A 27,227-nucleotide genomic window follows, 5' to 3' on the forward strand; every position below is an offset into this window, starting at 1 on the left:
TCTCCTTCATCATATGCACCAAACACAAGGAATTAAATCCAAGTTACAGGTGGTAGGCAGCTTCATGTATTTCTTTTTGATGCTAGGATCCAGCTGCTACCTCTGGCAGACAGCACACCTCTCTAAAACAGGGACGTCCTGGGCACCTTTACACAGAGCTGGAGATAAGCCAGCACACACCTTTAATCCTAGCACTCAGGCGGCAGGAGGATCTGTATATGAGTTCAAGGCTAGCATGGTCTACATAACAAATTCCAGGGGCAACCAGAGATACCTAGTGAGACCCTCATCTCAAAAAAAAAAAAAAAAAAAAAAAGCTTGAAATGAAAATTAAGTCAGGGATGGCCAGATGGCTCAGTGGGTAAGGGCACCGGCGGCTGCTGTGGAGCCTGGGGGCCTGGGTCCAGTCCCACTGGTAGAAGGAGAGAAAAGACTCCTGGGAGTTGTCCACTCACCTCCACATGTGTACACACATGTATGTTCAAAAAAGAAATTGTGGTTTAAAATGTGTGTGTGTGTGTGTGTGTGTGTGTTAACATGAATGTGGAGGTCAGAGGGCAGCTTATAGAAGTCAGTGCCTTCCGACGTGTGGATCCTAGGGATGAAACCAAGATGGTCACAGCCTCAGTATCCCGCCTTCACTGGCTGACCCATCTTACCAATGCATAAAAAAATCAAATTAAAAAAAAATTCACACTCCAGCTTGTCATTTGAGTGGGTTACATATACTAACAGAGGCAGCCTACCCACAGCAACTAAACTGCTTCCTAAAAGAGCAGTAGGATATTTATCATCTCTTGTTTGTGTATTTATATTATAAACATAAAATCATATATTACTATTATAATACTACACCTGAGTGCACGTGTGAACACACACTTGTGCATGTGCACACATGCGTGCACAAGAACACCTCTTACGTAGGTAATGCCTGTGGTACCCCCAGCATGTGACCGTCAGCCGGAAACCCGACAGAAGCCAACCACTAGTTGTACTAGTATCATGTACTTTCCCTTGACACGGTCCCTGTAGAACACCAGATTTGAGACTCGGAGTCTCAGATTCGGGGAGATAGGAAATCCAGCCAAAGGGAGAGGGAGTGGGGAGCATCGGGAAAATGAAGTTGGTTTTCTACAGTCCTCCGTGCCTCTGAAGATCCGGGAAAAGAGCGGAGGCAGGGTTTTCCAAGATGAACATCCCTACTCATATCCCCACCCCACCCCCGTTCGTCTCATCGTTCTCTGGCCTTCTGTCTTTCAGACTTGACAAGCGTATTCCTAACTCCAGACCATGACACCTGCTTGTCTCCCCCAAGGCTGTCCTCCAGTCCTCCACACAGGTCCTCTTTCCCCACCTTCGGCCCTCGACACCGTGTCCTAGTGAGAGGTGCCTTCCGGGCGGGCTTCGTATCCCACCCCGGCTTGCTCTAACACTCCGCGTTTGTTTTCCATTATTCTTCATGGTGTGTCCGCTGCTGAACGCCACTGAGGTACAAAGTTTGCTGCCTGACTGCAACTGAATTCACCCTTTGTACGGTGCCTGAGACACTGGAGAGCCTCGTTCAATATTGACTGGACACCTGGATGAGTCGTCTTTCCTGAGAATCTCCACTTGTAGCAATTGTTCTTCAGTGAAGGAAACATGGGGCTAAACAGTGCACGCACGCGGGAGTGAGGACTAAGGAGCAGACACCCAGCAGAGGGGGATGACGCTAGCGAGAGGCCATCAGGAGCCAGCTGAGTGGCGGAAACCAAGCAAGCAACCAACCAATCACTACCAACCAATCAACTGATCAACCAATCACTGCCAACCAATCAACCAATCACTACCAACCAATCAACCAATCACTACCAACCAATCAACCAATCACTACCAACCAATCAACCAATCGCTACTAACCAATCAACCAATCACCACCAATCAATCAACCAATCACTACCAACCAATCAACCAATCACTACCAACCAATCAACCAATCAACCAATCACTACCAACCAATTAGCCAATCACTGTAGCAGGAGAGTAACTGAAATGGGCTAAAAATGGAAAACGCTAGGACACGTGGAGCATCATTCTGTGAACTACTGTGCAAGCATCTGGTCCGGTCCGATGGAGCCAGGTCGGGAGGACAGCCGTGCAGGGTCAGCTCTCTCTCGACCTTTGGTGGAAAGCTGCCCTCTGACCGCCACACGCTCCCTGGCATACGTCCACATACAAAAACATTCCATGCATGCACACTATGTGCACACACCGATGATAAGGAGGAATAAAATTGTTACAAGGAAACAAATAAGAGTTAAAAAAAATAAGTAGCAGGCTGGGTGCGGTGGCACATTCCTTTAACACCAACACTCAGGAAGCCTTGAACTCTGTGAGTTCAAGGCCAGCCTGGTCTACCTAGTGAGTTCCAGGATATCCAGAGCTACATAGTGAACCCTGTCTTGAACAAACCAAAAACCAACAACAAAACTACCTACACATGGGTCCCATGCCTGTAATCCCAGCATTCCGGAAGCTGAGGCAGACTGAGAGATGGAGTCAGCTTGGACTAGACAGGAAGACCCTTTCTCAAAGGAACAAAAGTTTAAAAAAACTAAAATGGGTCTGGAGAGATGGCTCTTCCGAAGGTCCTGAGTTCAAATCCCAGCAACCACATGATGGCTCACAACCATCCATAATGAGATCTGATGCCCTCTTCTGGAGTGTCTGAAGGCAGCTACAGTGTACTTACATATAATAAATTAATCTTTCTAAAAAAAAAAAACTAAAATGTACGGGAGCTAGAGAGGATATTCAAAGCAGTTAATACTTGTAGATAATATGATTGCCTATAGACAACATCAAAAAGAATAGAGGAGTGAAATTTTAGAATTATTAAATATTTTATTTAGCTCCTTGGTACTGTATCAGTGTGCTAAAGTCAATTTCACTTCTATACATGAGCAAGGAGCAGTTAGAAAAATCAAACGTCATGGGGCTAAAGAGATGGCGCAGCAGTTAAGAGCACTTGTTCTTGTAGAGGACCTGGGTTCAATCCCCAGCACCCACAGGGCAGCTCACAACCATCTGTAACCCCACTTCCAGAGGATCCAGTGTCCTTTTCTGATCCCTGTATACAGACAAGACAGCATACACATAAATAAAATAGGTAAGTCTTAAAAGAAAGACTAATAGCGTGGTGGCACACGCCTGTAATCCCAGCACTCTGGGAGGCAGAGGCAGGCGGATTTCTGAGTTCAAGGCCAGCCTGGTCTACAGAGTAAGCTCCAGGACAGCCAGGGCTACACAGAGAAACCCTGTCTTGAAATCCAAAAAAAAAAGAAAGAAAGAAAGAAAGAAAAGAAAAGAAAAGAAAGACTAATAAGGCGGGGAGGCACAGAGGAGGGCACCAGTTGATTCCCTGACCTCCTTAGGCACCTGGACCAATACACACAACCAACCACACACACTATATACACACACTCAGTGAAGGAAAAACCCTTAATGATTGATTCTCTTTAAAAAGCAACAAAAATACAATTCTTATAACTAAATTCAGTCCTTTAAGAAGAAAATTATAGCTGGGCAGTGGTGGTGCACGCCTGTAATCCTAGCACTCTGGGAGGCAGAGGCAGGCAGATTTCTGAGTTTGAGGCCAGCCTGGTCTACAGAGTAAGCTCCAGGACAGCCAGGGCTACACAGAGAAACCCTGTCTCTGAAAAAAAAAAAAAAAAAAAGCAAGGATTTACTATGTTCTTGGGTAGAAGGACCTAACTTTATTACAATGTACCCATGTTATTGTAAATTGTTTCTTAAATTGTTTTTTTTTTTTTTTTACTATTTTTCGCCTCTGTGAGCTGTCAAGATGGCTCAGTGAATAAAGGCAGTTGTCATGCAAGCCTGATTTTTAAAATACTTTTGCCTCTAAAATGATTTAGTTACAAGTAAACCTTTTAATTTGTCGTCAACATTTCACAGCAAGCGTGGTGAATACTTGTCAATCTTTCGAAAGGGGATAATATAATGTGCCTCTATCAGTCTCCAAATATAATCACTATTTTCATAAATACTAGCTCTCTTGTGGTCCTAGCACGGCCTCACACGTGCTAGGTAAGTGCTCCACCACTGAGCTACACATTCCCAGCACGCTTATCAGTTAATAACGTACATATAAATTTTAGTCACGGTTTATTTAGTAAAATACATAGCTTGTATTCATTTTTCTTTTCATATTCATATTTTGGGGCCAATCCTTTTCGCTTCCTTCCGAGTCTTCTACGTTTCCACAGATCATCTGAAAACTCCTTGGTCTAGTGTCAAATAATGATTAAAGAAGCCTTGAAGAGGTCAGGTGTCCGCAGGCAGCTCAGTGCAAAAAGAGACCCCAGCTGGAGCCGGAGGGAGCCGCCTCCCCCGCCAGGCTCCTACCCACAGCTCCTAAACCGACCAGGGTGAAGTGAGAAATGCGACCTGTGGCCCTGAGGACAAGGGAGAGGGAAGTGGGCGGGGCCGGATGGCAAAAGCCGCTTCTACAAAACCGGGCCTCCCAGCGCTCAGTGTCTGCAGGTCGGTTGTGGAGGAGACGTCTGTGAGAAGCAGGCTGGACCTCTGCAGAGCCAGCCTTGTCTCTCCCAGGCAGAAACAGCCAAGCAGGCTCACACCGCGGCAGAGCTCACCGCCTCTCTGGATCTTCTGACTCTGTCGCAGAGGCTGAGAGACTGGAGGCTCATGAATTCAAGGCCTGCCTCCATTACAGAGCGTGTTCAAGGTCAGATTCAGCAACTTGGTGAGATCCTGCTTCAAAATAAAAAGTTAAAACTAAAAATTAAAGTTCAAGTGGGCTGGAGAGATGGCTCGGCTGTTAAGACCACTGACTGCACTTCCAAAGGTCCTGAGTTCAAATCCCAGCAATCACATACAGCGTGGGTCACAACCATCTGTAAAGAGCTCTGACACCCTCTTCTGGTGTGTCTGAAGACAGCTATAGTGTACTTAGATATAATAATAAATAAAATCTTTTTTAAAAAGAAAGGTGGGGGCTGGAGAGATGGCTCAGTGGGTAAGAGCACCGACTGCTCTTCCAAAGGTTATGAGTTCAAATCCCAGCACCCACATGGTGGCTCACAACCATCCTTAAAGAGATCTGATGCCCTCTTCTGGTGTGTCTGAAGACAGCTACAGTGTACTTACATATAATAAATAAATCTTTTAAAAAAAAAGAAAAAGAAAGAAAGAAAGGTGAAGAGATTTGTTACTCTCATTTTCTCTCCTTCAGAGAAAGGATGTTATTATGTGGAACAAGCTAGCACTTCTCCCTCAGCCTTCTGAGGGTTGTGGTTTCAGTTGCGTGTGCCATGCCTCTCCACATCACCTCCTAAAAAGGAGGGTTACTAGCTCACTACACTTAGCAGAGAAGACAAAGTCGGAGTGCGTGACTCTAGGTTCACCTCCCAGTAACAAAACTCCCAGAAGGTGGGAAATCCCCATGCAGTATTGCCAGAGCACCGCCCTGCCGGGCAGAAATCGCTCATTTTCACAAAGCATGATTCAACCATCACATCAGGAAATGTTTCCTCTTGGAGCCAAATTGTTAGAGAATCAAGAGGAATCGTTTATGGAGTGATTTTCAAATGTCAAATGCTTTGGGGGGAAGGGATGATTATGTGCCAATCGAATACAAGATGCTGGTCTCAGGAAGTGGAGACTGGCACAATCATTGTAAACAGAATTAATGAGACCACTTCTCCTCCCGAGCATGAAGAGCCACTGGAGGGTGGTTGATATGAATCTGTAAGCAGAAGCCATTTACTGTGCCTCTCACAGTGAGGAGGCATGGTGACACAAGGCCACAGGGCCACAGGGCCACAGAGCCACAGGGCCACAGGGCCACAGGGCCACAGAGCCACAGGGCCACAGGGCCACAGAGCCACAGGGCCACAGGGCCACAGAGCCACAGAGCCACAGGGCCACAGGGCCACAGAGCCACAGGGCCACAGGGCCACAGAGCCACAGGGCCACAGGGCCACAGAGCCACAGAGCCACAGGGCCACAGGGACACAGGGACACAGAGCCACAGGGCCACAGAGCCACAGAGCCACAGGGCCACAGGGCCACAGAGCCACAGGCTGTACAGCTATAAGCTAAAGTGGCAGCACCTGGTCCCGAGAGAGCTGGCCTACAAAACACTAACAAAGCAGTGTGGGCAGGGTCTTTAAAATCTCAGGAGACAAAGGCTAGGCAAAATGACAATCAGCAAAGGAGCTTGCTGCCCAGTCTGGAGAACTGAGTTCAATCCCAAGGACATACATAAAGATAGAATTGACTCCCCAAAGTGACCCTCTGACCTCTATACATGCCCATACTCAGAACGCACTGTCCAAGTTTGCTTTCTGTGATAAACACTATAACCAAAAAGGCCTGGGGGAGGAAAGGGTTTATTTGGCTTACGCATTCCCTCACACTCGATTGAGGGAGGTCGAGGCAGGAGCTGAAGCGGAGGCCAGGCGGCCGAGGCATGCTGCCCGCTAGTTTACCCTCACAGCTCCCTCAGCTTTCGCCCATCACATGAGCACCCCGACCAGGCTTACCCTGTCTCTGGGTTCTCTGTTCCACCGTAAGCTATGCAGAAGTCTTTACTGGAATTCATTTGCTAGATTGGCATGTCCCCGGCCTGTTCTTCGCATTCATTAGGGTCACATCTGTCTTTTTAACAAATGGGTCCAGAGTCTAATGCAACTCTAAACGTGGAAGGATTTTCAAGAAGATAAAAAATTCTAACTTTTAAAATGCTGAGGGGGTGTGTGCATTTTTCAACGTGATGTAGACTTCAGAAACAAAAGCACATTATACCAAATCTCCCTAAGGAAGTGACAGCTTAAGTGTCTGTCTCTCTGTCTCTCTCTTTTTCTTTCTTTGTTTGATTTTGTTTTTCGAGACAGGGTTTCTCTGTGTAGCCCTGGCTATCCTGGAACTCCCTCTGTAGACCAGGCTGGCTTCAAACTGGAAATCTGTTTACCTCTGCTTCCCAAGTTCTGGGATTAACGGCATGCAAGCTTGTACCAACACTACCTGGCTAAGTGTTTGGTTTTCTATTATTTCAAAATAACTATTAATGGCTAAGAAGTAGAACTTACCCAGTGTCCATCAGAAAGATAAATGAATAAGGAAAATGTGATATATAGACATGGAATTTTATTAAGCCTAAAGCGCTCAGCTCTAAATGGGACCTCCAGTTGACACTCAGGGATCATCTCAGAAAAAGAGGTGGAAAGTGTGTAAGAGTCAGAACTACAGGAGGGCTTCTTCAAGACAGTGGTTTCCAGACATGACAGGGGTGTGACACAGATGACCGCACAGCAGCTGTGACTGCTCGCACAAGATCAAGCCATGACCAGTCCAGCAGAGTCCTACCCATAGCTGAGCTATTGGCAATTGATGGTTGCTGGGGATGGGAGAATCCGTTGTCTCTGCAGTTGTCTCTGCATGGCCCATGGACATATTGCAGCAATCACTGGACTAGTGGAGAGACGGCTCCGCAGCTAAGAGCACCTGCTGCTCCTGCAGAGGACCTGGGTTCGGCTCCCAACACAGACATGCTGACTCACAAAAATTAGAGGACATGGGGTTGAAAAGGGAAAGTGGTAGAAAGGATATAATAAATATTTAAAGGGAAAATGTGCAGCCTTAGAGATGGTTCACTGGTTAAGACCACTGACTGCTCCTCCAAAAGACCCAGGGTTCAATTCCTAGCACCCACACGGCAGTTAGCAGCTATCTGTAACTACAGATTCAGGTGTGCCAATGCACTTGTCTGGAATTCCTGGGTACCTGGGCATACATGATGCACAGACATGCAGGTAAGGCAAAACACCCATGCAGAGAGAGAGTGGGAGAGAGAGACAGAGGCATGATTGCTTGAAATACTGACAGGTAGATAACTGACAGCAGATAGATAGATAAATAAATGATTGATAGATAGATGACAGATAATTCATTGACAGATAGCTGATAGATATTTTTTTAGATTAAATAGCATTTACAGGACAGCGTGTGGAACTGGGGATAGTATGTTGAATAGAACAAGCCAGACTCAGAAAGACAAATATGTTGTGGATTTGGTTTATTGCTTATGTTAACTGGTTCCCAAATTACACGGGAATTCCCACACCTGTGAGTACGACGTGGGTCCCCGACCCCAGTAGGCTCTGATTGGTAAATAAAGTTACCAGCTGCCGATGACTGGGCAGAGAGACAGAGGCAAGACTTTTGATTTCCCAGGCAAGGGAACCATGGGAAGAAGAAGGTTTTAGAGTCCATGCCAGGGGAGCAGGAGGATTAGGCTCGGCAGCTGCAGGAGAGAAAGCATAAGAGCCAGGAAGGGCAGACCCAGGGCCCCTCCCCGGTCGGGTCTCAGGTAGCAAAGATGGAATCGAGATTTTAGTAAGTGACAATTCAGGAGTATCGGAGGGGAGACGTCAGCACTGTGTACTGCCTTTGAGCCTAGGGCATATTACAAATAAGGCCGCGAGTGTGTGTGTGTGTGTGTGTGTGTGTGTGTGTGTGTTTCATTTGAGAATCCACACACAACACGGGGGCGGTAGCAAGAAGCACACAGGCAGCCGCCGGCACACCGGCGGCGGAGATTTTAGACTGGATTAACTACTACCACTTCACAAATATCTCATGTCTTCTCCCACATGAGGATCCTAGATGTGTGTGTGTGTGTGTGTGTGTACACGCATTAAAATATATGTGGGTCAGGAAAACAAAAGGGACTGAAACAGGGGAAGAAGAACATGTGACCAACCTGAGGAGCCTGGAGACCTTTGATAGTGCTATGGCTCAGCAGGTAGCAGGCCAACCTGGCAACCTAGGCTCGAAGCCTGGAATTCATAAAGATGGGAAGGGAAACCATGGGCTGACTCTACAAGGCTGTCTTTGACCACCTCATTGCTCTCAGTACACACACACACACACAGTTATGATAAAAATTTTTAAGTGAGATTAGAAATCACACAAACAAGGCCAAGGGTCTAGGCCAAGGTCCAGGCATCCAGGTAGACAGGAAACAGGGGCAGTCGGCCCAGTTCTGTGATCTCCTGTGGTCTCTTGGGTCACACACACTGGACTGAGAACCCTGACTCCCAAACAAGACTCATCTGGCTTGACAAATATTGACATGTTTAGGTGGAAGGACTGGAAATGCGGACCAGTATGTTTGCGTGTTTGCTGGCCTGGAGGGTGCAGCTGGAGGAGACTGAGTGTCTGCTTGGCACCGGCAAGGCATGGCTTCTGTAGTCAGCACTCTAAAAACTAAGTGACACAATAATTTTAAATATTGAATAGAGATTCTCTCTATCCGTATACACGTGTAGCTGCTGGCTGGTCCGTGCCTCATGATCTTCAGGATAATAAAGCATGGGTCAGTTGTGAGGGCGTGCGGTGGGGATGCAGGAACGGGTGAACGGTCCTTTGGGTGCAGTGATGTGAGAGGCCTTCAGTACTTCTGCAGCAGCTCTGGGGATGCGTTGATGGCAGGTCCTGGATGTTACCTGTGCTGAGAACAGTCCTGACAGAGGGCTCAGGTGAACATTTCTTTTGGGTTTTGCTGTTCTTGTATTTGTCACATCTATTTCTTTCCTGGATCTGCCTAACGTCTCTGAAATCTACCTCAAATCCTCTAAGTCTTTCTGTTCTTTTTTATTTTGTGTATTTATTGTGTTGGGTTACACGGTATCGAACCTTGGGCCTCAAGTATCCTAGGCAAGTACCTTACCACTGTACAGTACTATCAACCTTTTAGGTTTGTGTTCATTCATTCATTCATTCATTCATCCATCCATTCCATTTTGAGACAGCCATCCCAGGCTGGCCCCAGACTCATTGTGCAGGTGAGGATGACCTTCGAATTCTGACCCTCCTGCCTCTACTTCCTAGGATCATAAGTATGCGGTGCATTCTGCCAGGGTCTTCGGTACAGCTTTGTCTTTTAGGCTACTACAGTAAGTCAACTGTCACCATGCCCTCATTTCCACACACTTCCATTGCCACCGAATTCCCAGCGTAAGCGTGATGTCACTGCCCTGCCTGCACCATGGTCTCATCTGTTACCTGCGGACGTAAAGCCGTCGTTTCTGTGAGGCTGTCCCAGCTACTTCTTCTCTACCCTCTCTCCCCACAAAAACCTTTCTCTCCTAAAATCCAAAATACTGCCTTTTGTTTATTTAAGAGAATGGCCTTGGGCAAGTACCTGACTGGCCAGGCCAATCAACAGTCCTTTGTAGAAATAATAACTTAGAACTGACAATCAGTTCATTTCTCTCTACATGGTTGTAACATCCAACATTGGAAATACCAAGACCACATTTTCCTCCCTACCGAGCCAGAAAGATAGAGAACTGCAGTTGTTCAAGGGAAAATGAGGAAGGACATTCGGTGTGGGGCTTGGTCAGCAGGCGAAGAGCCTCGGTCCCCGAGTCGGAGATGGGTCAGGTTCCTCCAGTAAACTCCTTTTAAAAGTTGCTTTTACTTCTTTTTAATTTTTATTTTTGAGGTAGGAAGGGTCTTGGATAGTCCAGGCTGGCCTTGAGCCCACCAGGTAGCCAACGATGTCACCAGATCCTGATCGTCCTGCCCCTGCCTCCAAGTGCTGCGATTACAGAGAGACCCTACCATGCCTGTGCCTGGTTGGTGTGGTGCTGGGACTCTGACCCAGGGCTCGGAGCACACGAGACCAGCACTCTGCCTACTGCCTCCCAGGCCTGGTTTAGCCTGTTTTCTTGCCTGTACCCGACAGTCCTAAGCCCTACGAACCTAGCTCCTCTTGGACCATTACCCCAGTCCTTCTCCCTTGACTCAGAGAATACCTCACACCGGTCTCAGGTGTCATCCAGATGTCCTTGCTGCTGTGATGCTCCCACGGGGCTCTGCTCTGCGTACCCTCCTCTTGTTTGCTTATCCAACCAATCACAGCGTCTGTCTGCAACAGAGCCCCTACAACTCACCTATGGTGGTGTGCTTTCTGAAAATATCTCTTGACTGCAAAGACACTGAACCCTTGCTGGACCTTGCAGCCAAGTTAATAATATGCCTGGAGGCTATTTAAGATCATGTACTTCACCTGCTGCCCTACTGTGTGCTCGGCCTGTTTAACCTGCCTGTGAGGGAACGATGTCACCAATCTTAATATGTTTTGGATTTTCCATACAATTAGCTTTTCCAGCATTTAAGTCAAATGCATATTTAAAGTTGTGCATCCTTCCATGAGCCAAAACAGTGCAAGCAGGCATGTGTGGTAATTGTTTACTGAAAGCAGTCAACAGGTTGAAGGCAATCTTAAAACAAATAGCAATCATAAATGTTGGAAACAACATGTACATGTAGGTTGTTAAGGTTTGAGGTTTTGAGTGTTACTGTGGGCCAGTTAAGGTCAGGAGTTTCTTCCCTGGTAAACCTGTTAAAGAGTTCTGTAGAGAAGCCCTCATTTTCCCCTACCATGTTGCCAGTGCTGTTCAATAAATACAAAAAGCTCTTTTCTGGGAACAAGCCCAACACACAGGCAACACAGGGCGAGCAATGGGGGCAGATCAGACACGGACAACACACGGGCTACAGACAGGTCAGAAGCCACACGCTACACACGGAAGACACACAGAGGGAAGAGATCAGATGTGGGCTCTCTTGGTCAACATGATCCAAGAGAAGTATGATTTATTCCTTAATGTGACATCCCTGCATTTACCTCATTTAGTGTGTGTGTGTGTGTGAGAGAGAGAGAGAGAGAGAGAGAGAGAGAGAGAGAGAGAGTTTGTGTCATGTGCATGCAGGTGCCTGTGAGAAGAAGCCATCAGATCACCCACAGCTGTAGTTACACGTGGCTGTGAAGCACCCAAAATGGGTGCTGGGAACTTAACTCGGGTCCTGTAGAAGAACAAGCACTATTAACCAGCACCCTACCTACGTTTCAAGCTCTTCAAAGACAGTCCGATTTGTACAACTCTACAGCCTACAACCACTGGGGGCCACACAGTGGGAATTTGTCAAACACTGCACAGACAAGATTATTTCAATAAGCCAAGCAAAGTAGCATGTGCCAGGTATAGCAAATCTAGAACATGGCCAACTGATGACCCAGAGTTCAGTTCCCAGCACCCGTGTCAGGTGTCGCAAAACCACCTACAATGCAGCTCCAGGATGTCTGATACCCTCTTCTGAGCTCCACACACATCTGAAGGGCATGGCCAGTTGGTGAACCCAATATCTGACCAAGACAGCTATCTCTGGGTGCAAGTTAGCACTTGAACACAAGAGTAATTTAACAACACGAACTGGCCAGCAGCCACCTCTGCACCACCCAGAAGGCTCTAGGCTGCAGTCTTGTGCCTGACATACATTCTTCCTTCTCCATCTCTAGTTACTTATGTTCACTCTGCTAAATCCACGGCAGCCATTTTTAGAGCATGCGCTGTCTACACTGAGTAGTCTTGAGAATTCCTTATGTTTTAGACATTGGGTTTAGTTTTAGTCATCTGTATCAACTTCACTGGTTGAGAATTCCTAATCCAAAAACTCTCAATCCAAAGTCTGAAAGGTTTCGAATAGAATAAATATCAGATTTTTGGATTTTCAAATGAATGAGCTGTGGGCTATACATATTTTCTAAAATCCACAGTAGACAGGAAGAGGTATGTTCTCTAATTTTATATTCAACCCAGAAAACAAAAGAAAGACACTTCTTCATGGCAAAGATGATTTATTGTATGTTATGGGAGAAGTGTTAAGAGTGACACTGTTTTACAGCGAAACTACTAACCCTGCAGAGAGCGTCAAAGAGCCACGCACTGTCAATCCAGCTGTCTGTAGATAACCGCAAGAGACGCCAAAGGAGCTTGCTTTGCTGTTCGCAAATTAACATTTTTTTCTAAAACATCTGACACTTCCAATTAAATGTCAGACAAAATAAAACCACAGATGTACAAACTGTGTGATGTGTGCTTAAAAAAATAACTAGCTGTCAACTCACCATCAATTTGAAAGTAATATCAACACTCCATAAAGTGCTTAACAAACACTCTGGACTAGTCTAAAGGGTTGTTCTTGGTCATCTGATGGGTATTTTTTTCAAATAAAAAAATAAAAACTAAAGTGGTAGGTTGGTACAAATGAGATACAAATATGTTTTGATTAATAAATACTAAAATGAAAAAATGGTGCTTTTCACAAAATTGTAAAGAATGCTCATTAAGAAAAGTTACTTTAAAAAGAAAAATTATTAATTAGCAGTTCTGAGAAAACAGTACTGAAACAGTAGAAGAAAACCACAGACATGCTTAGAGAACATCTCAGCCCTTCCCCGTGTGCAGGGTTGAAGAACAGTAAACAGACACGCCTCTGTGACATCTCCAGCCTCCCTCCGGCCACGGCCACCATTATGTGTCACTAGGAAGCCAGTTCACAGGTCAGTAGGTCTTTAGGTAGAAGGCAATCTTTCATCTCTAATTCTAGCATGATTAAGGAGAATGTATTGGTCTAGTCCTGGTGGCAGAAGCCTTCAATCCCCAGCAGCTGGAGCAGGGGGCAGGGCAGGTCACTGTCTGTGCGTCTGTGGCCACCCTGGTCCCAGGCCAGTCAGGCTGACAAAGAGAGACCTTGTATTAAAAGAAAAAAGAAAAAAAGAAAGAACCAAAGAAAGATCTTTCTAATACAAAGAAAGCCAACCTGGGCCCTAATCTTCACTCCACTGTATTTCCTGAACTAATATTTAAATTGTACAATCATCCCTTAAGTTATTTTCACTTTATTAAATAGAAAAATTTTGCTTTCATAACTGAATTGTCCAGTTGGGACCTTCAGAATAATGAAACAAAAATCTGAAACTAGGTTGGATTATATTTGTTTCCCACATTATGAAATTATTTAAGTAAGACATAGTTTGGCTTCATTTCCTCTAAAATTGCCAAGGGTTGTAAGCTGTCAGAGTGAGGGTGTGTAGCCATAGGCTGGCCTCGCTTACACACTGCCACACTGCTCGGCTCTGCCAACTCCTTCATATGTAAATGTGCTATTTGTTGTGCAAAGTCTTAAATTCAAACTGCAAGTACTTGGGGGGGGGGAACTTTCTAAACCATTTCTTTCATCATTGAGGGACAGGTAAGATATTTTTCTTTCATCATTGAGGGACAGGTAAGATATTTTTCAATATTTAACTCATTTTTTTATGCCAAGGAGAGGTTGGTTTACCAATTTTTATAACAAGGTCATAAAATTCATGCCTTTAAAAACCTCATCCAATGGTCAGGCAGTGGTGGCGAATGCTTTTAATCCCAGCACTTGGGAGGCAGAGGCAGGTGGATTTCTGAGTTCGAGGCCAGCCTGGTCTACAGAGTGAGTTCCAGGACAGCCAGGGCTACACAGAGAAACCCTGTCTCAAAAAAAACAAAAAAACAAAAAACAAAAAAACCCCAAAATAACAACAAACAAAACAAAAAACCCCACTCATCCAACAATATTATTACAGGAATACACATAGAGTCCCCAGCCAAATGGATGTTGACTGAAACCAGCTCCGCGTCACCCAACCAACTGGGAACAGGGGACAAGGGGCACCAGAAACCAGCTTTTACATATCTGATATTTCCATTAAATGTCATGGCTAAAGTAAACGCCTGTTACAACTGCTTGCTTTCTTTTCATTAGTTTTGAGTGCTTAAAGATACGGAGTAACTAAAGCGCCCTATTAACTCGCAGCTCCCCCAGCTTGGCTCTGCATGTGTGCACTACCCAGCATGTCTTTTGCTGCTCCAGGGACACAGAGAGGAACATGACAGACCCTTTAAGTTCCATCAGGCTCCCTTGAAGCTGCTGCATCCGGCTGGGACTGGAAAGATGGCCTGGTGGTCTCGCCTTTGCTTCGTTTTCAATCTCTGCGGTACACAGCCTTTTTCGTGTGTGGTCGCAGTGACAAACTTGATTAAGAGAATGCAAAACACAAAAGGCATCGAAACCGACACTAACAGCAGGATGCTCCATTACAGTGAGATTTACTCAATCACTCCGAGGTTTACTGAATCCCGGTCACACTTCACAAGCTTGTCTTCAGGTAGTCAGGCTGTGATGGCCACGCCTATGACTTAGCACCAGCAAGTCACCGCAGGCTTTGTCTCAGGTTTCAGGCTAATTCTGTTCTCAGGCAGCTGGCTAAGCATCAATGGCTTGTGGCTCTTTAGCTTATGAGCCAGCGTCATGAATATAGCTTCTACGTGGTCATTGTCATTGGGGTTCTTGGCAGAGGTCTCAAACAAAGGCATACTGTGTGTGTCGGCAAACTTCTGGGCCAAGTCTGTGGGCACCTGAATGGCGCTTCTCAAGTCACACTTGTTTCCCACCAGAATGCGAGGGATGTCGTTGGCCAGCAAATGCTGTCTGCACTCCTCTATCCAAGACGGCAGGCTGTGGAAGCTCGCCATGTTGGTCATGTCATACACGAAGACGACAGCATGCACGTTCCTGTAGTAGTGCTGGACCATGCTCTTCCTGAACCGCTCCTGTCCCGCGGTGTCCCACAGCTGGATCTACAGGGACAAACAGAAGGTAAGGTGGACAAGCTCAGCCCAACGGCACACAGAGCGCTCAGCCGCTGTCCCTGCTCCCCGAGACCGCTCCACTGTCTAGCTTGTCCTTTCCGTGTTACCTGCAGGGTCTAGACTTCATAATTCTCATCTAGTCACAATGTGACTACTAATACAGAATATAAATCTAAACAGGTATGGGCGTTAAAAATGTTTTTAAAGATTACTTCGAGAAAAGGATACAACACAAAAAAGACATGTAGAATACCCACGGCCTAGTGCTCTGAAAGGCCGGTGCTCAGTCAAATGTACTCAGTGGTTTTTAATACTTTTATCCTGGGTGCACACATGGCATGTGTGAGGTACACACGGCATGATGACTCACACATGCAGGTCAGAGGTCAGCTCAGGAGCTGGCTCTCCACTGACCTTTGTGCGATGCCAGGGTCATGTAACTCTGACCTCTGGGCCTTCCTTCCGTGGAGCCCAGTTGTGACTTTTAAATCTGTCCATTCCTTAAATCCAAATTTCTTCATTTTATTTTATTTTTATCTTTTTTTTTTTAAGGTAGGGTCCTACTGTATAGTCCTCAGTGGTCTTGAATGCTCTATATAGATCAGGCTAGCTTCAAACTCACAGAGATTCACCTACCTCTGACTAAATCTTGATTTCCCATATTAGTTCTTTGGGAGACCTAGCAACTAATTACATGCAACCAGCTTTCCGAAGAAGAGGGCATCCTAGGAAAGCTTTCAGGCCTGGGGAGAAGATAACATGTTTGTTGGGCAAATATGAGGACTGTGCTCTGTCGTCAGCACTCACAGCAGGTGATGCACAGTCACACCTGTATCCCCAGTAGTGGGGTGTGAGGACAGGAGGGTCTCTGGGGCGTACAGGCCAGCCAGATTAACAGGACTGTTCAGTTTCCAGTGAGAGACCCTGTGCCCAGAACTAAGGCAGACTGACTGAGAAAGAACTGTAGCCTCCATGCACACCTGCACACAGGTCACAACACACAATCACAAACATACACAAGTACAGCACTTACAACATGTCACATGTCCCAGCTCATCCTGCCCCTTGCTGCCTGACAACAGGCATTTATAAGAGTAGAAACGGCCTCACAGGTGAAGGGGAGTACAGAGGCAGATAAGATCCTATCCTTCCCTCCAGGAGTAACTAAATTCTATCCTGGCGTGGTGGTGCACACCTTTCTTCCAAGCAGATGCAGGTGAATCTTTGTGAGTTCCAGGACAGCCAGAACTACACATTGAAGACCTGTCTCAAACAAAGGTATCTGAATCCTGTATCCAGGGCTGGCGGGATGGCTCAGGCATGGGAAGGCACGGCCACCTGGCCTGACAACCGTAGTTCAATTCCACACTGTGGAAGGAGAAAACCACCTCCCCAGAGTTGTCCGTTGACTTCCATAGGCATGTTTGTGTATCTATGCACCTGTGCAAGCATGCTCATGTATGTGTGCACACACACACACACACATGTTAAATACATGCAATTCTTTTTTTTTTTTTTTTTTTTTTTTTTTTTGGTTTTTTTGAGACAGGGTTTCTTTGTGCAGCCCTGGCTGTCCTGAACTCACTCTGTAGACCAGGCTGGCCTCGAACTCAGAAATCCACCTGCCTCTGCCTCCCAGAGTGCTAGGGTTATAGGCGTGTGCCACCACCGCCCGGCTAAATACATGCAATTTAAATTAAAGCATCTCAAAATAAATTGGTTGTTCCACCAAGCATCTTGCTGCCAGGGATTCTGTTACTCTGGAGACGGGGGCAGGAGCATCAGGAGCATCTAGAGTTGAGACACGCCTGTGCAACCGGGCAACACTGTTCTGAATGTAAAGATTCTGAGGCTGGAGACAGCTCAGCAGATGAGAGCATTTGCTGCTCTTGTAGAGGACTTAGGATTCGTTCAGTTCCCGACAGTCGGTAGCTCTGGCTCACAGACCCAGCATGCTCTTCCGGGCACCAGGCACACACGTGGCACATGAAATGAAGTCAATGAACACCAGCTTGAAAGGTGGAGCTACACCTCATCCACATGACCTCTGCTCCTGAGTTAGCACCTCCACAACTCACTGTGACTCACCGGGACTTGCCCTGTGGCCTCTTCATCAACAAAAGCCCGTTAATGAAGCCTTGGCTTCCGCTTTGACATTCACCTAGGATTTTGTCCTTTGTCACCTTTCTTTTCATTGGCTTTTTTTTTTTAATCATCTAAATTTGGGGTTTCCAGGGTGATCCACCAACTGACCTGTTTGCACACCTGAACACTTGGGCCAAGCTCCTACCCACCACTGCATGCATGGGGCACTAACCATTACCAGACTCAATCCCGCCCTCACAGGAAGACAGGTGTATGGCATGATGAGATGATGGCTTGGTGGAGGCTAAGGGGTTTTACACAGAAGGAGGCAGGATGGGTGGGATTATCAAGAAACAGACGCTGAATATCAATCTTACAGGAAGATACGGGAGAGATATTTCTAGCCAACAGTGGGGAACCAGCAAATGACTTAGCTGACCTCTGGGATGACTGAAGGAAGAGGGCAGTGTGCCCCACACAAAGGAAGGCTCGTGTTCGCTGTTTTTAAATGAGAACTGAGCTGCTATCCAAGTCCAAAGCGGGTTTGGATTTTCCCCCCAGTACTAAAGAGGAAACCCATCATCCTGGACATGCCAGACAAGTACTCCATCACTGAGCTTTCCACACCTCTATCCCCTCAAAGAGAGGCTTAGAAGAAATACTTCAGCTAGGGTTTGACAATGGGAGTAGCAGATGCTACAGTGTGCAGCTAGCTGGATTTAGGAAGTAAAAGATAAAGATTCCATTGCAATGACCTGGTAGATTCTGAACTTAAATTTTCATTCACGATATCTCATTCTTTCCTCCAACCACATAAAAGCAGGGCTGGGGGAGAGCTTAGGGACCAGAGCACTGGCTTGAGCAGCATGTATGAAGAAGCCTTTTAACCCCTCGCACAGAAGATAACACAAAAATTATTCTTGCATACATTGCATAAAAAAAGTAGAGGCCTGGAGAGATGGCTCAGCAGTTAAGAGCACCAACTGCTCTTCCAGACGTGCTGAGTTCAATTCCCAGCAACCACATGGAGGCTCACAACCATCTGTAATGGGGTCCGATGCACACTCTTCTGGTGTGCATGAATACAGTGACAGTGTACTCATATAAATAAAAATAAATATATATTATTAAAAAAAGTAGAGCATTTGACTCTCACAGTTTGCTACTCCTTACACACCATGTTATCATTCTTTGTGCTTAATAAAATGCTATTTTATCAATTATTACTCTTTAAATATTTGATCTAAGGAGAAACACTATCTTGACTGTTTCTTAGTTAAAATTACTCTCTTGTCTTTAACTTGGCAAAATCTCCCTTTTCTCTCTGTAAACACGAGCCTCTGATATGTAGTGACGGCTGACCGATGACGAGGGTCTGGATTAAATCACAGAACATCAGGCTATCTTCAAGTATCTGCCATGGTAAAAATGACTGCTGAGAGCGGTGCACAGCCAGACACAGGGAAGGAGCACGTGGATCATGGCCAGGAGAGCCGATCTGAAAGTCCAATGCATTTTTATTTAAGGAATTTTTTTCCTTTTTTTTTTTTTATTGAATATCTTCTTCATTTACATTGCCAATGGTAAAACCTTTCCAGATTTCCCCCCTCCCCAAGACCCCCTACCATCCTCCCACTTCCTGCCTCCATATATATGCCCCTCCACCCAACACACTCATACCTCCCCCCCTCGGTTTCCCTTTGTTGGGGCCTCTGTTGAGCCTTTACCTGACCAAGGACCACTCCTCCCACTGATACCCAACAAGGCCTTTCTCTGCCACATTTTTGACTGGAACCATGTGTACCCCTTGGTTGATGGTTCAGTCCCTGGGAGTCTTGGGGCATCTGGGTGGCCAAAGTCACTGTTCTTCCCATGGGGCTATTATTATTTAAGGAATTAAGTTGTATTCAGCTGCCAACATTCTGTGAACAAGGTTTTTCTCTTTCAATTATATGTCTCTAGCACTCAGAAATCAATTAGCAAGTACAGACTCAGTGGAGCTCTGGTTTCTTCCCTTTGTGTATGTTTAGACAGGCTGACTTCGCTCTGGCTGGCGTGGAATTGAAGAAGACTCGTTTTAAGGCTACCGACTAATGGTGGCTGTGGACACACAGCTTAACCGCCCAGCGGCATAGCCTGAGACCCTGAGACCCTGGGATTAAAGGTGTGCTGCCTTGCCTGGCTCTTTTGCTTTGTTTTGAGACAAAGAGGCTCTCAAGTTACTAAGTAGTCAGGCTAGCCTTCAACTCAGAGCTATCCTCCTGGCTCAATTCCTTATAATTCCATCTACGGAGAGGACTGTTCCTTGTGGTAGTGGTGTTATTAGGGCTTGGAGCTAAACCCTGCACCTGTTAGGTAAATGTTCTACCACCTTCGCAGCCAAGCTTCATCTCTGCTACTTAGAAATATTTTGTATATTTAACTTGCTATGTAGACCAGGCTGATCTCAGTCTCAGATCTGCCTGCCTCTGCTTTGTGAGTGCTGGGATTGAAGATGGACACCACCACACCCAGCCCAGGAACCATAAGTGTTATGTGAGATTAAAAAAAAAAAAAAAAAAAAAAGAAAGTAGATCCTTTATTCTAAGCCAATGACTGACTTAAAATCAGATCCTAGGTGTACGGGACCATTCCTAATACCCGCCCACCAAAACTACCACCACATTCTTCTCTTTTTTTTTTCCCCCTTAAATTTCATTTCTTTGGTTGTTCAAGAGACGGTTTCTGTATAGACCTGGATGTCCTTGTTCTCAACCTTCCTAACGCTGTGACCCTTGATCTTCTTAACTGTAATTTTGCTATTGTTATGCACTGTACTGTAAATAACTGTGTTTGATGGTCTTAGGTGACCCCTGAGAAAGAGTCCCTCAACCCCAAATGGGGTTGGAACCCACAGGCAGAGAGCCTCTGCACTAGGAAACCAGGCTGGCCTCAAATTCAAAGACCCAGCTACGCCTGTCTCCCAAATTCTGGAAATAAAGGCAGAAGCAAGTGGACTTCAGTGAGATAGAGGCCAACTGTGGTGCAAAGAGGGATCCAGAACAGCCAGGGCTACACAGGAAGACAGTCTCTAAATTCATTAATTAATTAAAAACTTCTGAAAAAGCTGGACGTAGTGGTGCATACCTGTAATCCCAGCACTTGGGAGGCAGAGGCAGGCGCATTTCTGAGTTCCAGGACAGCCTGGTCTATACAGAGAAACCCTGTCTTGAAAAATATCAAAAAAACCCAAAACAAAACAAAACAAAACAAAAAACAAAAAGAACAAAAACAAAACAAAAAACTTCAGAAAAGCGAAACAAAACAAAAAGCCAGACACACAGCCCATACAAACCTCTATTAGAGAATGGAGGTTTATTTGGTTCATAGTGTTATAGGTGGGCAAGCACTCCCAATAACCCATTAATCCGTAAATGAGATTAATTCACTAATCTATGAACTAATCCCTTAACCAGTGCACAGATTAGTATAATTAATCTATGAAGAGATTAACCCATTCATAAGTCTGAAGGACCCAATCAACTCCCAAATGTCCCACCTCCAAGCCTCATTATTTAGGAGCTTGGGAATTTTATTTCCAACACCCGAACTTGGGAGACAAATTCAAGCCATAGCTTCACTGGCTCACACTTGCACCTGGATTAGTCAGTGACTTTCTCCAGAACGGCTTACCCCAGAATATGCACACAGCAGAAGCTCTCCTGCCTCCACGGGCTCCTATTCTATACTGGCTGGGTTTGTGCCAGATCGACACAAGCTAGTCATCAAGAAGCTCAGAAAAAACGTCTCCAAGAGATCCAGCTGTAAGGCATTTATTTTCTCAATCTGTGTTCAACAGGGGAGGGTCCAGCCTATTGTGGGTGGTACTGGTAATCCTGTGTTCTACAAGGAAGCAGGCTGAGCAAGCCAGGGGAAGCAGGCCTGTAAGCAGCACTCACCCATTGTCTCTGCATCAGCTACTTGCTCCAGGTGCCTGCCCTGTGTGAGTTCCTGCCCTGACTTCCTTCAGTGATGAACAGTGATGTGGAAGTGTAAAACAAATAAATAAACCCTTTCCTCCCCACCTTGCTTTCTGGTCATGGTGTTTTGATGCAGCAGTAGTAACCATAAGATAGATACCTAACCTAGTTTTGCTTTTAAAAGAAAAATTCACCTACTCAACTAGCTCTTATTGCTGTGTGCATTAGTTTCTCTTTCCTCAGCTTCTGCTAGGAATCAAATATGGGGCCCTATGCATCCTGGTAAGCACCCTGCTCTGACCTGCACCCAATTCCCATACATCTCCCCTTCCTTTCTTTATACTATAGTGTAGCTAAATGACCTGCACTGGCCGCCTGAAGAAGAGGAAGATTATTGTTTACGGGGCTAGGGACATGGTCAGACAAGAAAGTGCTTGCCAAGCTAAATCTCAACCCTCGGCACCTACACAACTGCAATCCCAGCCTGGAGAGGGGCTTCCTAGTCAGACAGTCTCCTGAAATCAGTGTGCTCCAGATTCATGGAGGAGACTACCTCAAAACCTAAGATAGAGAGCACCTGAGAAGACTCCTGAGCAACCTCTGGAGTCTAGATTTACCTCACTCACATACACACACGCTCATGCACACCTGTGCATCCACACCTGTAAATGCACAGGGTTGATCTCTTAACTTAAATGATTTGCCCTTTATATAGGGTAAAAGTGAAAACTCTTTGGGGGAAGGGTGAGTAAAGAAATGGAAACATCATGCCTCAGGGGAAGAAGGATGATAGGAGGAGCAAATCAAACCCGTTCTAAGTAGACTGATAGAGGATACTGCAATGCAAATACAGAGTAAAACCAGTTGCTTAAGGGAGTCAGCGGTCCCAGGTTTCATGGGGAGCCAGGTGTTTGAGACAGGGCCTCACTATAGTCCCCCTAGTTGTCCTGGGACTAACTAACTATATACACCAGACTAGCCTTGAACTCACAGAAAGACACCTGGCTCTATCTCCCAGAATACTAGAGTTAAAGGCACCAGTGCTCCTCTGCCCCAACACACACACACACACACACACACACACACACAAACACACACACCTCCATTTCACACGTTTTAAAGAATAGTATTAAGTACTCCATTTCACACGTTTTAAAGAATAGTATTAAGTAACCCTTAGTGGTTTTGAAATAGTGTCAAGGTTTACAGCATGGGGAGGCCCCTGACTTGTCAAGGATCTTTATTCTGCAGCTGAGGAACCCAACCCTTCAGAATCCCCACCAGTCTTTCTTGGACTTCCCTACTATGATTACAGAGTCTGAGTCTCAGAAGCTGCCTGGGAGAGAGTCTGTTTTTGCAACAAGAGACATGATTTTGGCAAACCACTTAAGAACCATCGCATATAAATGCCTAAATGAGAAAATAAAAATTTCCCCCAGACTGGTTATCATACAGAAAACGCCTCAAAGGCAACAGGTTTTAACTTCCACAATACTTAGCATTTGTGTAACGCTCAAATGAATTCCTGGAAATAACAGAGTTTTGTTTGTTTGCTTGTTTTAAATTGGGATGTTTGAGGTTTGTTTGGAGACAGGGTTTCTCCATTTAACAGAGCCCTGGCTACCCTGGAACTAGTTAGACCACGCTGACCTCAAACACAGAGATCCTGGTCTCTGTGAGATCTGCCTGCCTCTGCAGCACTGAGTGCTGAGATTTAAGGAGTGTGTCCCCATGCCCGACTTATAACGGAGTTTTATATGCTTGAGAAAGTTCTGGGTTTCTTTCGGTCATCACCCCCCCCCCAGACTCCCAGCCCATAACTCTCACTCAAGCAATGGGGGCTGGGGTAGGTGACGGTCCCCTACACCCTCGACACCTAAAGCGTGTCCACAGATTCATTGCATCTGCGTTATAGGGGAGCTTATCAAAACAGAACGTGCTTTTTTGAAAAGCAAGATGCCCCAGGTGAACCTGGTGCACTTTAGAGGAGGGGGAACACCGCCTCAGAAGTTTGATAGGTACAAACACACTTTCCCACGCCACAGGGCGCACACTCCCAGCCCAGAACCTGGGTGAGGTTCCGGACACCAGCCAAGAAGGGGCGGCACTCCGCTGAGACAGCGCCCCCGCCCCATCGGCTCACCTTGATGCGCTCTCCATCAATATCCACGGCTCGCTCTCGGAAGTCTACCCCGATCGTGGCCTCGGTGCGGTCGGGGAAGCGGCCGGCGCAGAAGCGGTAAGTCAGGCACGTCTTGCCCACGTTCGAATCGCCGATCACTATGATCTTGAAGATGCGGGAGCGGGCGGGAGGCAAACACCCAGACGCTCCTGACACCGCACAGCTGGACGAGAAGCTGACCTCCAGCGATGACTCCATCTCCGAAGCCATCCTCTCGCCCCGCCCGGAGCTGAGCCGGAGCAGAGAAGCCGCGGGAATGGCGCCACGCCAGCGACAGCGCTCCCTGGTAGTGACACACAACGCCCCGCTCCGCTCCCCACAGCCCGCAGGCACCGCGGCGCGCGTGCGCGAGCCGCCCCTGCCCACCCAGGTGTGGCGTCCCGCTAAGGCCTCGGCGCGCGCGCAGTAGGCCTCCGCCAGCGGTGCGGTGTACCTGGAAAGATGCGTCGGCGCTCCCTGGCTGGACTTTGGCGCAGAAGGTCCGCCCGAGGGACCTCTTTGTACGACGCTCCTTCGACCGCCTCGCCACGTCCAAGGTTCCCAAGCTCCGGAGGAAGCGGCGCAGCCCCTGGGGGCGGGGAAGAGAAACGGCAGAGAGGAAGGAGGTGCGGCCGGCTGCTGTCTCGCGAGAGGCGGCGACGCAGTGGCGTTATGGCCGCCGGATCGCGGCCCGGGTTGGGGCTGGAAGTCGGGCTCTGCGCATCGCTCGTGCTCCCCGCTTCCTCCAGACCTCTGCGGAGCGGGGCGGGACGGCGTGGGCAGGAGAGTGAGAGGCTGCTCAGCTCCTGAGCCTGACCTTGCCGCAGAGACTCTCCTCTGCCTCGACCTCCCCAGTGTGCTGCGATGAAAAGTGTGCACTACCACGCCCAGCTCAGTTTGTTTTGTAAAAAAGAAAAATTGTTTTCGGCTGGTTTGAGCAGCACAGGCCTTAAGTCTCTGTGATTCTTTTCATCTACATAGAGTTCCAGGACAGCCAGATCTCCATGAGGCAGGATCTCTCAGTCAAACCCAGAGCTCACTCCATAGAGCTAGTCTTGGTAGCTAACTTGCTCTGGGGGTTCCGTCACATCTTACAGGTAGGAATTAAAGGAGGTCTTCCATGCCTGCTCAGCACTGCTCTGGGTTCTGGGGAATCTAAATTTAGAACCTCTTACTTGCCCTGAAAACACTTTAAGGACTGAGCCACCTCCTTATTCCCTTCTTTCCCAACCAACCCCCAACAGGGTTTTCATATTGTAACTAAAGCTGTCTAGAACCTCACTTTGTACCCAAGCTGGCTCTAAACTTGTGGGAATCCTGTTTCAGTCCCCTGAATACTAGGGTTACAGGTGTGACCACTATGCTTAGCTGAATTTTTCCATTGGTTCAAAACAAATGCTTCTGAAGCAGAGTGCAATACCACATGCCTATAATACCAGCACTGGGAAGGTGGGAGCAGGAAGACTGAATTTGAGGCCTGCTTGGGCTATATGTCAGTGGTTACACATAGACGTTTTAGAGTCAACTCTGAAGGACCTGACTTGTTAACTTTGTAAGTCAACAAGTTCCAGTGCCAGTTGATGAACTGTCCATGAAACTTCTAGGTGAGAAAGAAAAGGCACTTTCTTGAAGAGGCAGTAGGTGGCGTGTATGACCCAGTCCCCAGGTGATGCAGTGAGGCCAAGGTGATGTCTGTCCTATGTAAGTGGTAGTGTTACAGGAAATGCTCTGCAGGAGACAGCACGATTTCATAAATGGCCGCTGAATCTGTCCCACTTCATCTAGAAGAGTGATGGTGCCTTTTCTCATCCCATAAATACCAAACAAGACTCCCCCAAGAACAAGAAGCAAAAATAATTACCACACAAAAATGATTGCTATACAAATAAAAAAGGCAGCCCAGGAAGAAAGCTGTTGATCCCTTTGCCTGAATCTGCAGACATGAGACCAATAAGAATTAACCTCCATTAAATGGTTAATGCTTCATGAGATAATTTCACCATCTGTGTTCAGGGTTGGCATCGGTTTTTTTTTTTTTTTTCCCTAGGAGGACTGAGATTTTCTGCATTCTTTGTATGCTTAGTAATTAGGCTTACATTCTGGACATTTTGAACATTTCCTTTTGAGACTTGGGTCCTATTGAAATTCCATTGAAAATGTAGAACTGTATGGTATGATAGTACATGCTGAGGCAGGAGGGTAACCATGATTTAAGTTCAGCCTGCCTGCTGCCATGATGATTGTGGACTAACCCTCAAAATGTAAGCAAGCCCCAGATTAAATGCTTTTATAAATTGTCTTGGTCCTGGTGTTTCGCTATAGCAAGAGAAGAGTAACTAAGAGAAGAGTAATGGAAGAGCCTTCTTTCTCTCCCACTAAGGAAAAAATGCTTATATTTAACACAATGAACATTCTTGCACTTGAGTGGACACAGATGCTTAGATAAACTCTCTGAATCTCTTCAGTGCATAGCACTTCTGTGTCCTTTCAGGAAACCCCAGCTCTTGGACTCTTTCTGCCTCCGTGGGAGACCTGAGGCATGAAGAAGTGATACAAGGTAGTGTGCTGTGTATAACCATCTTAGTATTACACTGTGTGATGTTGTGGTTGGGCCCTGGTTACTCCTCCCAGAAATAAGACTCACGACTCAAAATATATCTACAAATACTTTGGTCATATAGCTAGGTTCTTCTCTGACTAGATACAACTTAAAATATCGCATTTATTCTAGCCTACATTCTGCCATGTGGCTGGTTACCTGTGTTCAGGTACCATGAGTCCATCTCATCGTATCTTTCTGGAGAATCTCCCCTACCTCCTTCTCTTCCAGAATTCTTTCTCCCACCGTTTATTTCCCAAATAAGCCATAGGCCATAGGCCTTTTAACTGACAGGTGATACATCCATACAATACACAGGCGTTCTCTCCACAGGATGTCTTATCAGAATGTCTTGGATTCTCAGGTTCTGGCTTGGCGGGAGAGCAGCAGGATGAGACGGTGTAATAGGCAGGAGTGAATTCCACAGGATCCCAGTTAGCTGACTCAATGGATGATGTCAAGGATGGTGACAGAGACGACAGGACAACCTGTTCTCTGTTCCTTTCTGATTGTGACCAGGACAGTAGTGACCCTGTGTTAGAAAGGCAGAAATGAGCAGGACACCTGCCTTGAGTGGAGTGCTGAGGGACTCAAGCCATGAATCATCGCCGCAGATTTTAAGTGACTCTGAGCAAACCATGGTGACAATAGATCAGGTCTGTGTTCCAATAACAAATGAAGGAAACGTCTAGAAAAGTTAAGGATGCAGGATCTTTGGTGATAAGAACTTTCAAGGATCAAAACAAATTAGGAGGAGAGTCAGAAATTAGGCTAGATTAGATGGGATTAAAGTTCAATACAATGGAGAGATGAAAGATGGCTCAGCAGTTAAGTGCACTGGCTGCTCTTCCAGAGGCTCCAGA

At 46.5% G+C, this 27,227-nt stretch overlaps 1 protein-coding gene across 3 annotated transcripts; it reads right to left on the minus strand.

Moving 5' to 3' along the window:
- Window positions 1–12,710: 12,710 nt before the first annotated feature.
- Window positions 12,711–24,380, minus strand: Rab33b (RAB33B, member RAS oncogene family). Of its 3 annotated transcripts, none has more exons than XM_052180544.1 (3): window positions 24,220–24,380; window positions 23,748–24,015; window positions 12,711–15,548 (listed from the first exon to the last, which is right to left on the minus strand). In XM_052180544.1, the coding sequence occupies exons 2-3, from the start codon at window positions 23,994–23,996 to the stop codon at window positions 15,108–15,110; spliced, it is 690 nt and encodes a 229-aa protein (XP_052036504.1). In that variant the 5' UTR covers window positions 23,997–24,015; window positions 24,220–24,380; the 3' UTR covers window positions 12,711–15,107. The 3 variants fall into 3 exon arrangements, with proteins under 3 accessions (XP_052036504.1, XP_052036503.1, XP_052036502.1); XM_052180543.1 differs by having other exon boundaries at window positions 23,748–24,069; XM_052180542.1 differs by having other exon boundaries at window positions 23,748–24,380.
- Window positions 24,381–27,227: the final 2,847 nt, after the last annotated feature.

Source organism: Apodemus sylvaticus, chromosome 4, assembly GCF_947179515.1.
Source record: "Apodemus sylvaticus chromosome 4, mApoSyl1.1, whole genome shotgun sequence".
In the NCBI taxonomy this organism is placed as follows: domain Eukaryota; kingdom Metazoa; phylum Chordata; class Mammalia; order Rodentia; family Muridae; genus Apodemus; species Apodemus sylvaticus.